A 15,371-nucleotide genomic window follows, 5' to 3' on the forward strand; every position below is an offset into this window, starting at 1 on the left:
CCTAGTCGAGAAGAAAAGGAAAGCGTACAAAAGGTTCAGAGAGCTTGGTGAAGATAGGGATCTAGATGAGTATACGGCTTGTAGGAAGGGACTAAAGAAGGAAATTAGGAGAGCCAGAAGGGGTCACGAGAAGGCCTTGGCAAGTAGAATTAAGGAAAACCCAAAGGCGTTCTATAAATATGTGAAGAGTAAAAGGATGAGACGTGAAGGAATAGGGCCTATAAAAGGTGAAGGCGGGAAAATCAGTATGGAACCAGTAGAAATGGCAGAGGTGCTTAATGAGTATTGAGGGAAGAGATTGCAGAGCCTCTGGTGATGATCTTTGCGTCGTCGATGGAGACGGGAGAGGTGCTGGAAGATTGGAGGATTGCGGATGTGGTTCCTATTTTCAAGAAAGGGAATAGGGATAGCCCAGGAAATTACCGACCGGTGAGTCTAACCTCAGTGGTTGGTAAGCTGATGGAGAAGATCCTGAGGGACAAGAGTTATGAACATTTAGAGAGGTTTAGTATGCTCAAGAATACTCAGCATGGCTTTGTCAAAGGCAGATTGTGCCTTACGAGCCTGGTGGAGTTCTTCGAAAATGTGACTAAACACATTGACGAAGGGAAAGCGGTAGATGTGGTTTATATGGATTTTAGCAAGGCATTCGATAAGGTCCCCCATGCAAGGCTTCTAGAAAAAGTGAGAGGGCATGGGATCCAAGGGGCTGCTGCCCTGTGGATCCAGAACTGGCTTGCCCAAAGGAGGCAGAGAGTGGGTATAGATGGATCTTTTTCTAAATGGAGGTCGACCGGTCACCAGTGGTGTGCCCCAGGGATCTGTTCTGGGACCCTTGCTGTTTGTCATTTTCATAAATGACCTGGATGAGGAAGTGGAGGGAGGGGTTGGTAAGTTTGCCGACAACACGAAGGTTGGTAGGGTTGTGGATAGTCTGGAGGGATGTCAAAAGTTACAGAGGGACATAGATAGGATGCAAGACTGGGCGGAGAAGTGGCAGATGGACTTCAACCCAGATAAATACGTAGTGGTCCATTTTGGTAGGTCAAATCGGATGAAGGAGTACAATATAAAGGGAAAGACTCTTAGTTCTGTCAAGGATCAGAATGACCTTGGGGTCCGGGTCCATAGGACTCTAAAATCGGCCCCGCAGGTGGAGGAGGTGGTTAAGAAGGTGTATGGTGTGCTGGCCTTTATCAATCGAGGGATTGAGTTTAGGAGTCCGGGGATAATGATGCAGCTATATAAGACCCTGTCAGACCCCACTTGGAGTACTGTGCTCAGTTCTGGTTGCCTCATTATAGGAAGGATGTGGAAAAGATTGAAAGGGTGCAGAGGCGATTTACAAGGATGTTGCCTGGATTGAGTGGCATGCCTTATAAGGATAGGCTGAGGGAGCTCGGTCTTTTCTCCTTGGAGAGACGTAGGATGAGAGGTATATAAGATGTTGAGAGGCATAGATCGGGTGGACTCTCAGAGGCTTTTTCCCAGGGTGGAAATGTCTGCTACGAGAGGACACAGGTTTAAGGTGCTGGGGTGTAGGTACAGGGGAAATGTTCGGGGGAAGTTTTTCACACAGAAGGTGGTGGGCGAGTGGAATTGGCTGCCGTCAGTGGTGGTGGAGGCAAACTCATTAGGGTCTTTTAACAGACTCCTGGATGAGTACATGGGACTTAATAGGATGGAGGGTTATAGGTAGGCCTAAAAGGTAGGGATATGTTCGGCACAACTTGTGGGGCCGAAGGGCCTGTTTTGTGCTGTAGTTTTCTATGTTTCTATGTTTAAATGGCAGCGGTACTCAAACTGGATAGATATGAGAGTGGGTCCAGAAGGGCCTTGGGTCTCGTGATAATTGAATTGAAGTATCAGGCCTGTGATAAGTCTTAAGCCTCTGATGCACCATCATATTGCAGGCCTATAGACATCTCCTCATGCTTACGTAATCTTGCACTGCTTTGATCGATCGTTCTGCCCAGCGATTACACAGCAGAGGACATATTCCCTTCACCACTTGTAAGCATTCCTCCTGTTTCATTTTTTCTTCTGATTATAGCTACATGATTTATAGAAGGGAAAAAAAACAATTTGCATTTATATAGCACATATCACAACCTCAGGACATCTCACAGCACTTTTACAGCTAATGAAGCACATTTAAGATGTCGTCACTGTTGCAATGTAGAAAACGTGATACACATGAAATCGTCTCTATTGCAGGAGGCGCCATACCATTAATGTACGACCATCTGCCTTCCTGACAATTAAAACCTCTCACCTCTGGTGCTGGTAGAAGAAGGCTGTGCTTAATACAAGAGGCGGAGATGCCAGCGTTGGACTGGGGTAAACACATAATTTGTGGCTTTTGCTACCAAATAAACCTGTTGGACTTTAACCTGGTGTTGTTAGACTTCTTACTCAATACAAGAGAACAATCCTGCAAAGAAAGGAGTCTTACAACTTACCACAGGACCATAGAATCCCCACAGAAGAAGGCATTTCAGCCATCGAGTCTGCACCCACTCTTCAAAACAGCATCTGAACAGTCACCACACCACCCCCCAACCCCCGACTACCCCATAGCCCCAAGCATTCACCATAACCACACAAGGAATTGAATAGCATCCCTACAGTGCAGAAGAGGCCATTTGGCCCATTAAGCCTGCGCTGACTCTCTGACAAAGTATCTGACCCAGGCCCTCTCCCCAGCCCTACTCCCGTAACCCCACACATTTCCCATTGCTAATCCATCTAACCTACACATCTTTGGACACTCAGGGGCAATTTATCATGGACAATCCATGGTGGCACAGTGGCAAGCACTGCTGCCTCACAGCACCAGGGACCCGGGTTCGATTCCCGGCTTCGGCCACTGTCTATGTGGAGTTTGGACATTCTCCCCGTGTCTGCGTGGGTTTCCTCCGGGCGCTCCGGTTTCCTTGCACAGTCCAAAGATGTGCAGGTTAAGTGGATTGGCCATGCTAAATTGCCCCTTAGTGTCAGGGGACTAGCTAGGGTAAATACATGGGGTTATGTGGATAGGGCCTGGGTGGGATTGTGGTTGGTGCAGACTCGATGGGCCAAATGGTCTCCTTGTGTACTGTAGGGATTCTATAATTCTATGATTCTAACTTGTAGATATTAAATAACTTTGAGGAGGCCACTCTTCAGATTATTGCTCTAAAGAACCCCATTTACTTACTGGCACCAAAGCATCCAAGGAAGCAAATATACTGGGTATATTCAACACTCATTCATGGTAGTGAAAAAGTATTGAATTATTCCCATTATATTTTCAATACTTTGCATTGTGTTCCTGTCACAGTGATTGCAAAATCTAAAAAGCACTTGCCTCACATGTGGTTGTTCTCAATGTTTCCGAATTTACAATGATGCTGTTTAGCTTCATTCTTTGTGAATGCTGATCTAAAAGACAAATGGCAAGTTTAATGTGTGATTTAATGGTGCGATGATGTGTGTCAATTGCACTCCTTTTCATTTTAAAACACACATGGATCATTTACTCATACAGCTTTGACTCCCCTTTCAATCTTCAAAATGAAAAGAATGGAGGAAATTAACTGTCACCAGACTTCTGCATCATTGGGGCGGCACGGTAGCACAGTGGTTAGCACTGCTGCTTCACAGCTCCAGGGACCTGAGTTCGATTCCCGGCTTGGGTCACTGTCTGTGTGGAGTTTGCACATTCTCCTCACGTCTGCGTGGGTTTCCTCCGGGTGCTCCGGTTTCCTCCCACAGTCCAAAGATGTGCGGGTTAGGTTGATTGGCCATGCTAAAATTGCCCCTTAGTGTCCTGGGATGCGTAGATTAGAGGGATTAGCGGGTAAAATATGTAGGGATATGGGGGTAGGGCCTGGGTGGGATTGTGGTCAGTGCAGACTCGATGGGCCAAATGGCCTCTTTCTGTACTGTAGGGTTTCTATGATTTCTATGATGATTTCATTGTACACGGTTGGAGCATTATGCTAAGATAGCTTGGATGGCATTTACAAAAAAAACCTTCATCAAACTAATAGTTGCAGTGCAGATCTTGAAATCCAAAGAAATTTGTAAGCTCTTTTTCTGCCTCTAATTATCTTGTATTCACCCATTCCCTAATATAGTGACTGACATCACGAAACAACTACTTAGACTCCTCAGCTGGTCACTCTCCATGTAAAAGCCTGTAAGCGTTAGAAGCCTGTAAGTGCTAGTGTGCTATCTGACTATTACCATGCTTCTTGTCCACTTCTTGTCAAACATTCACACTCACAGACTTTGCATCATTGGACCAGAGTATAGGAATGTTGGCTGACGTAAGGTAGCTTCCAACAAATCAAGAATTGAAACTGAAATGTGATCTGTATGGTTCAGGTTCTGTATTTATCTATTGAGGAAGCTGTATCTTTGAAACTTTTCACCAGCTCAATGATTGGAGCTCTCCAAAAAAAAACTATTTTACCAGCAAAAGGCAGAATTGTAACATCATGGAAAATAGCACTTCCCCTGGTTTGGGGATTTTTTACTGACATCAGACAGAAAGTGACACATAGAAATTGTAGTATGACGCACCTGTCTTCATTCACCTCTGTGTACACTTTCTTATTTTACATTTCAGTTTCCATTTCTTGACTGCTGATATTATCGTGCATATTAATACTGGTTCAAACCATTCATTTTTATTTCACCAGTGCAGAGAACGTTCCTTTAATTTCACGCAATCGTCAAAAGTAAACTTAATATTGTATCTCAGTGCTGGCATACAAATGGTGGGATGATAGCACAGTAGTTGCACTGCTGCCTCACAGCGCCAGGGACCCAGGTTCAAGTTCTGGCTTGGGTCGCAGTCTGTACAGAGTTTGCACGTTCTCCCCGTGTCTGCATGGGTGTCATCCGGGTGCTCTGGTTTCCTCCCACATTCCGAAAGACGTGCTGGTTCAGTGCATTGACCATGCTAAATTCTCCCTCAATGTATCCGAACAAGCGCCGGAGTGTGGTGACTATGGGATTTTCACGGTAACGACATGGGCTGTGCTAATGCAAACCTACTTGTGAGTAATAATTAAACTTTAAAAAACAGCACAAACTGGTTTGGGTGATAAAATAGCTGTGCAGTCTTCAGGAACATGGATTCCAAGAATGTTCCTTCATTAAATGACTCACCCATGATAGGCTTAACCTGAAATTTCACCCCATTTGCTCGCACATCTTAGCAACACACAAACATTTGCTTCATATTGACCATTACATTCTCAGTCTGCTGATGCATAACAAGAGAAAAGCAGTTTGTACGCAATAAAGGTGAAATCATTTGACAGGGTGTCAGCCCTTAAGCTCCTGTTAGTTAATAAAATTACAATATGAAATGTAAGACACGGTGCTGAGGAAATGAGGCAGTGAGTTACAGATCCTAACCGCAAGCTGCATAAAAAGGTTTTTCCTCATTTCGCCTTTGGTTCTTTTGCCAAGTATCTTAAATCTGTATCCTTTGGTTCGTAACTCTTTTTCCATTATCTTTTATTCATTCTTGGGAGATGGGTGTTGCTGGAAAGGCCAGTATTTATTGCACATCTCTAATTGCCCATGAGAAGATGATGGGGAGCTGACTTCTTGAACTGCTGCAATCCATGTGGAGTAGGTACACCCGCAGAGCTGTGAGGGAGGGAATTCCAGGATTTTGACCCAGCGACAATGAAGAAATCGTGACCTATTTCCAAATCAGGATGGTGGGTGGCCTGGAAGTGGTGGTGTTCCCATATGTCTGCTGTTCCTTGTTCTTCTAGACAGCAGTGGTTGTGAGTTTGGAAGGTGCTGTCGAAAGAGGCTTGCTGAGTTCCAACAGTGCATTGTGTAGATGCGACACAATGTTGGTGGTGGAGAAGGTTAACGTTTGTGGATAGGGTGCCAATCAAGTGGGCTGTTTTGTCCTGGATGGTGTCAAGCTTCTTGAGTGTTGTTGGAGCTGCACCCATCCAGGCAAATGGAGAGTATTCCATCAAACTCCTGACTTGGGCCTTGTAGGTGGTGGACAGGCTTTGGGGCACCAGGAGGTGAATTACCTACCACAGGATTCCTAGCTTCTGAACTGTTGTTGCAGACACAGTATTTATGTGACTGATCCGGCTCAGTTTCTGGTCAATGGTAATTCCCAGGATGTTGATATTGGGGGATTCAGCGATGGTGGTGCCACTGAATGTCAGAGAGTGATGATTACATTCACTATTTTTGGAGATGTTCATTGCTTGGCATAAATGTTTCTTTGGGGAGAATTTTTCTCCCTCTATTTTGCCCAGACCTCTCAACCATTCCTTCTCAAGGGGAAAAAAACAGCTTTTCCCAATCTATCCATGGAACTGAAGGCCTCATCCTCAGAACCAGTCTCAGAAAGCTTTTCTGCACCCTCTCCAAAGCCTTCACGCCGTTCCCAAATGCTGTGACCAGATTTAGAAACAATATTCCAGTTTTATAAAGGTTTCACCGTGACTTCCTTGCTTTTGTATTCTAAGGATAGAATCTAGTGAAGCTCACGGGAAACAAGGCAGGCGGAGGCACTGAATTGTGTGAGGTGAAATGTCATCTTCCTAAAGGCGGGGTGAAAGTTGGGAAGTTAGTTGGCAGTGGATTAAAAGCAGATTGTGGTTCAGAATGGCAAGTGAAAGGAACATATATTTAATGTATTAACATGTCATGCATAATCCTTAAAACATATGGATTAAATTGTAGTTTTATAATTAAGACAGCAGCAAATGGGAAACATGTGACTTCAGGTTCATGACTGGCTGAAGGTGATGTGCAGCAGGTGAGGTAGTCTTCCTGGTGGATTTGGGGTGTGTGGAAGCTGATTTTCCTGTCTGGGGAACTTCAATAGAAGTTTCTTTGAACTTGAGTGGTAGTTGTCCAGGAAGGTGAGGAATTGCTGTCCATGGAGTAGGGGCATGGCTGCCCAGGGAGGTGGCACAAGGCTGCCCAGGCAGGTGGCACAAGGCTGTCCAGGGAGGTGGCACAAGGCTGTCCAGGGAGACGGCACAAGGCTGTCCAGGGAGGTGGCACATGGCTGTCCAGGGAGGTGGGGCATGGCTGTCCATGGAGAAGGGACATGGCTGTGCGGGGAGGTGGGGCATGGTTTCCAGGGAGGTGGGGCATTGCTGTTCAGGGAGAAGGGGTATAGCTGTCCAGGAAGGTTCGGCATTGCTGTCCATGGAGAAGGGGTATAGCTGTCCAGGGAGATGAGGCATGGCTGTCCAGGGAGGTAGGGCATTGCTGTTCGAGGAGGATGGGGCACCTTCATTTTTGCCCCCTGCGTCCCCGACCTCATGCCCCTCCCGACCCCACCCACCCCCGGCCCCCCAGAACACAAAGGCAGAATATACAAATTGGATACAACGAGATCTTTTAATTATATTTTAATTTGAAAGGAGAGCAATTGAGGGGAAAACTGGGTGAGGTGACAAATGAAGCGAATATTTGAATTTTCACTTTCACATGGTGTGAACCCAAATTGTGGTGGTGACCTCCTGGTGGGGGTTTCAGATCTACCAGCCTGAATATTGATAACTTGCGTTATACGACATTAATGCACACAGATCAACCTGAAAGTTGTGACATAACTGAATCAGTGGTGCAAATTGTTTCATTGATAATTTAAGTGGTTGGGTTGCTATTGCAGTGTTTGAATGGCCTGACGACTGTAATATATTATCTTCTCTTTCAGCACCAGAATGTGGCGGGGAAACAAGTTGGTTGGCCCATCCAGAAAGAGATTTCTCTCAAGTTGCTGCACCTCTCCTTGAGGATGAAGTGATGGAGAGTCAATGATCAGACAGATTGATCGTCATGGCGAGGGTGGAGTGAAGGATCAGGGTCGCTGATGAGGTTAAACCGAGGCCTCACCTGATTAAATATTTCAAAGCCATCTCAGCCTTTTGGCTAAGATGAAGCGTCAGATCAAGCCCAGAATGGGGAGCAATGCCTCCTCTTTTCAGCTTGGATCTTGTTTGTCCCTCTCGTGGGGGACCATGAATTGGATTCAATTTGAATTTGCCCGGTTAGCACTGCTGCTTCACAGCTCCGGGGACCTGGGTTTGATCCCAAGCTTGGGTCACTCCTGTCTGTGCGGAGTCTGCACGTTCTCCCCGTGTCTGCGTGGGTTTCCTCCGGATGCTCCGGTTTCCTCCCACAGTCTGAAAGACGTGCTGATTAGGTACATTGGCCATGCTAAATTCTCCCTCAGTCTACCCGAACAGGTGCCAGAGTGTGGCGACTAGGGGATTTTCACAGTAACTTCATTGCAGTATTAATGTAAGCCTACTTGTGGCACTAATGAATAAACTAAACTTTTCTTTTGGATAGAATTTTTTTTTAAAGTGATGTACTGTATCTTCTTTGAGTGGTGGGAAGGGTTGTGTCGTCAGCCAGCCATATGATGGCGCTGATGGGTGTCTGGATTTACAGAGTGTGGGTCCAGCTTTATTTCCTGGAGCTCTTTGGCTGGAAGGAAGCTGTGGGGAGACACTGGGCGGTGTTGTTGCTGCTGAGACTGACTGAGGGAGCGTGAAGCTTGTAATACTGACCGCCAGAGTGATGTGTAAGCACACAAACAGGGAATAGGCATCTTAGGCAGCGTTGGCCCTGAAAATATACAGGTTGTGATTTTATTTTTAACATTGCAGGAAGGACTATAAAGAAATCAGAGGGAAAGGCTTTATTGTATTCAACTGATTATTGTAGGGTGGTATGAAAACACAGGGCACTTACTTACCAATACTTCTCTACAGTCTCTTGAAAATATCTGACTTTTGAAGGGATATTATTTATTCAGTCATTGGCTCCACGTGATCTTGACTTCACTAGGTGCTTCCAGCTATTTCTGTTTGTGTTATTGGTTTGACCTTTGAATGTTTGGGACTGGCAGTGGTGGAACCTTGTGAGGCCACTGGCGAATGATTACCAGCCGGTCACATCAGTTAGAAAGAACAGAAAATGCCAATTGACCCCCCTCCTTTTCCAAAATGCCATCATCACCCTCCCTAATACCATCTGGAAAGTACTGAAACCCCTTCTGTTTTTTGCTCTCTATTTTATTTTAACTTTTCCTTCACTTCAGTTTCTCTTGGCACTCCTATTATTCTCTATCACTTTTCTTTCCCCCATTGCTTTTCTACTCTCTCCACTTTTTCTTTTCTCCTCTCCTTCCATGCACTTTCTCTTGCTTGCCTTTTCTTCTCTATACTATTCTTCCGCTATTATAAAAACTAGAAGGAAGAGTAGGTCATTCACCCTTCGAGCTTGCTCCGCAATTCACGATGATCATGGCTGATGAGAAATTCTATATCCTGATTCCCCCCCCCCTTTTCCCCCTATATGCCTTGATCCCTTTAGCCCCAAGAGCTATATCTCATTTTTTGAAATCAGACAACGATTTGGCCAAAACTACTTTCTGTGGTAGTGAATTCCACTCTCTGGGTGAAGACATTTCTCCTCATCTCGGTTCTAAAAGGATTACCCCTTATCCTCAAACTATGACCCCTAGTTCTGGGCTCCCCACCATCAGGAACATTCTTTCTGAATCTACCCTGTTCGCATTTTATAAGTTTCTATGAGATCCCCTCTCGCTCTTCAAAACTCCGGTGAATACAATCCTATCCTTTCCCTTCGACAGAGAAAACAAATATTATTCATAGTCGTTTGGTATTCTCCATGGCAACACCCTTACCAACAAGGGTCCACTTGCCAACCAATCAGCACTCTTTTCTCATGAAATGTAACTTGTTGTTCACTTTACATTTGGTATTCTTGTGAATTGTGTCCTGATGGGTGCAAGACAATGTTTTTTTCAGAAATACTCAAATATTTTTTAAATGGTGAGGGACTGGGAAATATTGATAGTCAGAGAAATCTGGGTGTCCTTCTGCATGAATCACAAAGTTAACATGTCGGTATCTGGAGCAATTAGCAAATCAGAGGGTAAAAGTGTTTGTTACAAAGAGTATTACTGAAAAAATGTCTGGCAGTCACCACCAACTGTTGCATTCTCCATAGCAATGCTTCTATCAATCAGAGTCCACTTGCCAACCAATCAGAATTCTCTTCTCATACAGTTTGAAGTTGTTGGTTTCTTGACAAAGTGTCCTGCTGAGTTTAGGATGAAAAGTTTTGACATGTTTCTTTTTTCAGCAATAATCAAGTTCTGTACTACCAAACGACTATTAAAAGGCATTGGAGTATAAGAGGAAATAAATCTTACTGCAATTATATGGGACTTTGGCAAGACCATACCGGGAGTACTGTATACAGTTTTGATCCCCTTTCCAAAGGAAGGATACGTTTGCCTTGGAGTGAGTCAATCAAGATTCACTAGACTGAGTCCTGAGATGAAAGGATTGTTCTTTGGGAAGAGATGGAGTAGACTAGGCCTATATTCTCTGGAGTTTAGAATAATAAGGGCTGATCTCATTGAAATATGTGGCATTCTCGAGAGGCTTAATAGGATAGATGCACTTCTCATTCTCTGTAACAATTTAAAATTCATGACTCCTATCAAACAAAATAGCCTTTCTGTGGTCACAATATGGGCAAAATGACTAAGACTGTTTTTCCAATCTTAAAAAAAGTGCAGTAAAGAAAAAAGGGATAAAAGTCCTTTATAAAGTAAAGCACTCACTTTGTAAGAAACACTTTCCCTATTAACTACTCCTGGTGTCCCCCAAGGATTGCTACTTAGCCCCCTCCTGCTTCCCAACCACATGCTGCCCCTCAGCAACATCATCGGAAGGCAGAGCGTTCATTTTAATGTATACTGACAACACTTGGCTCTATTTTAGCACAATCTCTATAGGTTAATAGAACCCAGAGAACAACAGAATCCCTACAGTGCATAAGGCGACCATTTGGCCCATCGAGTCTGCACTGATATCCAAAAGCGCATCATACCCAGCTCACCGTGCCAACCAGATCCCTGGTACTGTGAGACTGCAGTGCTAACCACCGTGCCACCCTCCATTGGTACTAAGTTATTGGATTGCCTATCTGACATCCAGTACTGGATGAGCTGAAATTTCCACCAATTAATTATTGACAATTAATTAATGAGCGGCATTATCCCTGCTCGAAACCCTTTACCCCAGCTACTGACTTCATCCCTCTCCCTGGCAACAGTCTGAGATTAAACCAGTCTGTTTGCAACCTTGTTGTCACACTGGACCCTGATATGAGCTTCTGACCTCACATTCACACCATCACCAAGACCACCGTTTTCCACCTCTGTGACATCACCCAGCTTGGCCCCAGTCTCAGTTTATCTACTGCTGAAACCCTCATTCATGCCTTTTGTTACCTCCAGACTCAGCTATTCCAAGCACCGCAGACTGGTCCTCCACATTTGTAAACGAGCTGATCCAAAACTCTGCTGCCTGTGTCTTAACTCAAACCAAACCCTGTTTTATCGTCCCTGTGCTCGCTGACCTACACTGGCTAGCAGTCATGCAATGACTTATTTTTAAAATTCTCACTCTTGTTTTCACCTCTCCCATGATCTTGCCAATTCCTGCCTCTTTGTAATGTCTTGTGGCCCCAGTAACCCACCTCGATATCTGCACTGCTCTAATCTTTGATGTAGTGATTAAAATCAGGGATGCGCAATGGTGGCTGCATCTCGGGCCTTCAGCTGTGAAATCCCCTCCCCCTGCCTTTCTGCATTGCTTTTTCTCCTTTAAAACACTCCTTAAAACTTATCTCTTTAACCCAGCTTTTGGTCACCTGTGCTAATATCCTTTAATGTGGCTCTGTCATATTTTGTTTTATTATGCTCCTTTGAAGCACCTTGGGATGTTTTATTCTGTTAAAGGCGCTAGATAAATGTAAGTTGTTAAATGGTGTTTACCCTATTGTGTGCAGGTTGATAAACTGGGCAGTTGTCAGCTATGTCGTCTTCCCCCGACCCGACTGAAGCAAAGACAGAGCCTCCAAAGAGCGCCGGTTACAAAAGTCCGGGACTGAGAGGAATACGAACCACCAGCCTCTTTCGAGCAGTTAATCCGGAGCTCTTCATTAAACCTGTAAGGAAATCGCCACTTCAATTTGGACAGTGTTGTTTTTGAACAGTTGTGACATTCTGGGGGAATGGCAGAGAAGCAAAGACAATCGAACACCTGGCACTCGCATTGTGGGTTCAAGGACCCACCATTGTGGGTTAGGTTGATTGGCCATGCTAAATTGCTCCTTAGTGTTAGGAGGATGTCAGGGAGATGAATAGGGTAAATAAGTGGCATTACAGGGATAGGGCCTGGGTGGGATTGATGTCAGAGGAGGCTCGATGGGCCTCCTTCTGCACTGTAGGGATTGTATGATTCTTGTCTAAGTTAGAAGTAGAGGCTTCTCTATTTGTAACCTTCTTTCTAACCCTACTCCAGCACCAAAATTCCAACACGTGGCACTTTGTCCAGTTTCAACCTCTTTCAACACTGGCAGGCAGTGAAAATGGTTATCCTCTATTACAAATATATCGCCTGTTGGCTAATCAGAATGGTGTTGCCAGATAGTCTGGCCTGTACACAAGCTTTAATGATCGCGTGTAATAGGTTGAAGCATTGCCATTTCACTTTCACTGTGTCCTGGATTCCAATCTAAACAAGTGAGATGCCTGGACCTCCTCGCAGTCAGTGTTGGTTGTAAGAGTGAGCATGAAATGAGTATGAGAAAATTAAAACCATTCCTTGATGATCACAGCTCCGCAGTACAAAGCCACTCGCTATTTCTCAGTGCCTAATATTGGAAGTAGTAAAATCCTCTTTGGGGTAGAAATGGGTCTTCTAAGTTTGGGTTTGAGGGACATTATTGGTGCAGAGAAGAAAGATCTTATAAGTAACTTGTGCTATTTCTGACACGGGTAACTGAATCTTTGGGTCCCACCAAGGTTGGGTATGGAGGCAAATGGAACCCAAAAATGCCAGCGCCGTTTATGTGAATATGGGGTCCACAGAGCTATTCGCCCCCACAGAACAGGTAGCCAATTGTTAACCATGGCTAAAGGGAGGCTGACTGGAATCTTGCATAATGGTGGCCTGGCTAATTTTTCTGTTTTTTTAAATTTAAACTTTGAAAGAAGTGGATGCAAGGTGCCTCCATCTTGAAGAACCCTCTCAGTTACTGCAGCCTGCTTGCCGTCTTATGGTGGAAGCCCTCAGATTGGCCCTGCAGTGTTGAGAACCACACATTGCCTTTAATTAGACAGGGAACCTGTCTCCATACCTCCATGAAGATCCCAAAGAGTGACTATTTCCTTCAGGTTCGGGGCAGAGCCCCCTCAACTGAAAATCCAAACCTGGGTGCCTGGAATGCTCTATTTTCTTATTGTTTTATGAGCACAACTTGAAAAGAAGGAATTGCTTCTACGGAAAACAATAATTGGAGTTTTGAGAAATCATATTTTGTGAACCATTCAGGGAGGCAATGGCCTAGTGGTATAATTGCGAGACTCTTAATTCTTTGCAATCATTTGCACATTCTCCCCGTGTCTGCGTGGGTTTCCTCCGGGTGCTCGGGTTTCCTCCCACAGTCCGAAAGACGTGCTGGTTAGGTGCATTGGCCATGTTAAATTTTCCTTCAGTGTACCCGAACAGGCGCCGGAGTGTGGTGACCAGGGGATTTTCACAGTAACTTCATTACAATGTTAATGTAAGCCTACTTGCGACTAATTAATAAGCTTCAAAAAACTTAACTTTAATCCAGAAACTCTGCTAATGTTCTGGGGAGCTGGGTTTGAATCCTGTCAGGGCAGATGGTGGAATTTAAATTCAATAAAAATATTTGGAATTAAGAATCTAGTGATAACCATGAATGATTGTTGGAAAAAGCCGGTTCACAAATGTCCTTTAGGGAAGGAAATCTGCCATCCTTACCTGGTCTGGCCTACATGTGACTTCAGATCCACAGCAATGTGGCTGACTCTCAACTGCCCTCCAAGGGCAACTAGGGATGGGCAATAAATGCTGGCCAGCTAGTGACGCCCATGTCCCACAAATGAATTTTTAAAAATGCTTCGGTAATGGAAAGTTGTCAAAATAGCAATATTTCTTCATATAACAAAAGAAATTCAAATTTATTTGTAAAATTTACTTTCTGTCTTTTGTGTTTCTGTGACAGAATAAACCTGTGATGGCTTTTGGACTATTGACCATAACACTGTGTGTGGGTTACATTGCTTATTTGAACGCCACAGCAGAAAACAAGACAGATTTGTATGAAGCAATCGATAGTGAAGGAACAAGATACACAAGACGGAAAACATCAAAGTGGGAATGAAATACCAGTTGAATCAGGAGAAGCAATATTACAACCGTGAAAATACAAAAGCATTTGCAGTTATTTTTGCTATTAATATTATGTAGCCAAAACACAGTCCTGAGAATGTGTGGAGTGAGATAGAGACCTCGGTGTCCCCATGACGTTGAGCATAATTTACCTTGATAGTTAAGTCTTCGAGTACTTATTTTAGATTCTCAAATCCATATTTGCCTTCCCAAGGAATGCATGACTAATTCAACCTTCGGCGGGTCATGTACAAATTACTTTGTGGTACAAAAAGAACAATTGAACATTTGATTAGCATTTAATAAGCTTCCTTCTACTCCTGATGCCTCTGACCTGATGTGTCTTCTGCCCAGAGTGTGAATTCCTCTTCCTGTCGTCAAAGTAGTAGGATGTGTCATTATTTTATGGAGAAAGTTTCGATATGTGAGAGGCTCCCCACAGGAATGACTGTTTTATAGTCTGTGCCACTCTGGTCAAATGGGAGTGGTGTTTCTAGTAATTGAGCAGACTACTTCAATCCGGCCATTCTGAAAACTCCATGTAATAGGCGGGAGACAAACTGGCAAAGACTTGCTCCTACCTGAACAATAATCCGGTGGTAATGAAATGTTAGGCTGCGTCCCAATTTCCATCGAGTATTTTTCTGAGGCTTCTTTCTGCCTTTTATATTCTCTGTGAAATTTGTTGGCAGTCATCTTTTTTTCCTGTTGTTTAAATCCATCTCCATTGTGACTGATGTAACAATAAAGAGGGGGGGGGGCGGGGTGGGGTTGTCAAATTATAATCAAAAAATTCTCAGTTGCTAACAAACACAACATTTTGAAAATGCACAACAGGTCCATCAGCATCTGAAGAGAGAAAACTTAGTTTAATATTTCAGGCTGTGAGAGACCTGGGCACTTTCTGAACTAACTGAAGCTGCTTGCTATGGGCTATCTATGCTCAAGATAGTATAAAATAAACTTTATGTTTCCTCTCATAATTATGGTTTCTTTCAAAGTTTGGGATTTCTTGAACATGCTTCTGTGCTATTACAAAGGACTGTGTAAAATTGTGAATATGAAGCA

General features: G+C 44.1%; 1 protein-coding gene across 2 annotated transcripts; it reads left to right on the forward strand.

The window, feature by feature from the left end:
- Positions 1-8,473: 8,473 nt before the first annotated feature.
- Positions 8,474-15,286, forward strand: smim8 (small integral membrane protein 8). Of its 2 annotated transcripts, none has more exons than XM_078212478.1 (3): positions 8,474-8,581; positions 11,890-12,050; positions 14,137-15,286. In XM_078212478.1, the coding sequence occupies exons 2-3, from the start codon at positions 11,916-11,918 to the stop codon at positions 14,293-14,295; spliced, it is 294 nt and encodes a 97-aa protein (XP_078068604.1). In that variant the 5' UTR covers positions 8,474-8,581; positions 11,890-11,915; the 3' UTR covers positions 14,296-15,286. The 2 variants fall into 2 exon arrangements, with proteins under 2 accessions (XP_078068604.1, XP_078068603.1); XM_078212477.1 differs by having other exon boundaries at positions 8,493-8,639.
- Positions 15,287-15,371: the final 85 nt, after the last annotated feature.

Source organism: Mustelus asterias, chromosome 5, assembly GCF_964213995.1.
Source record: "Mustelus asterias chromosome 5, sMusAst1.hap1.1, whole genome shotgun sequence".
Taxonomy (NCBI): Eukaryota; Metazoa; Chordata; class Chondrichthyes; order Carcharhiniformes; family Triakidae; genus Mustelus; species Mustelus asterias.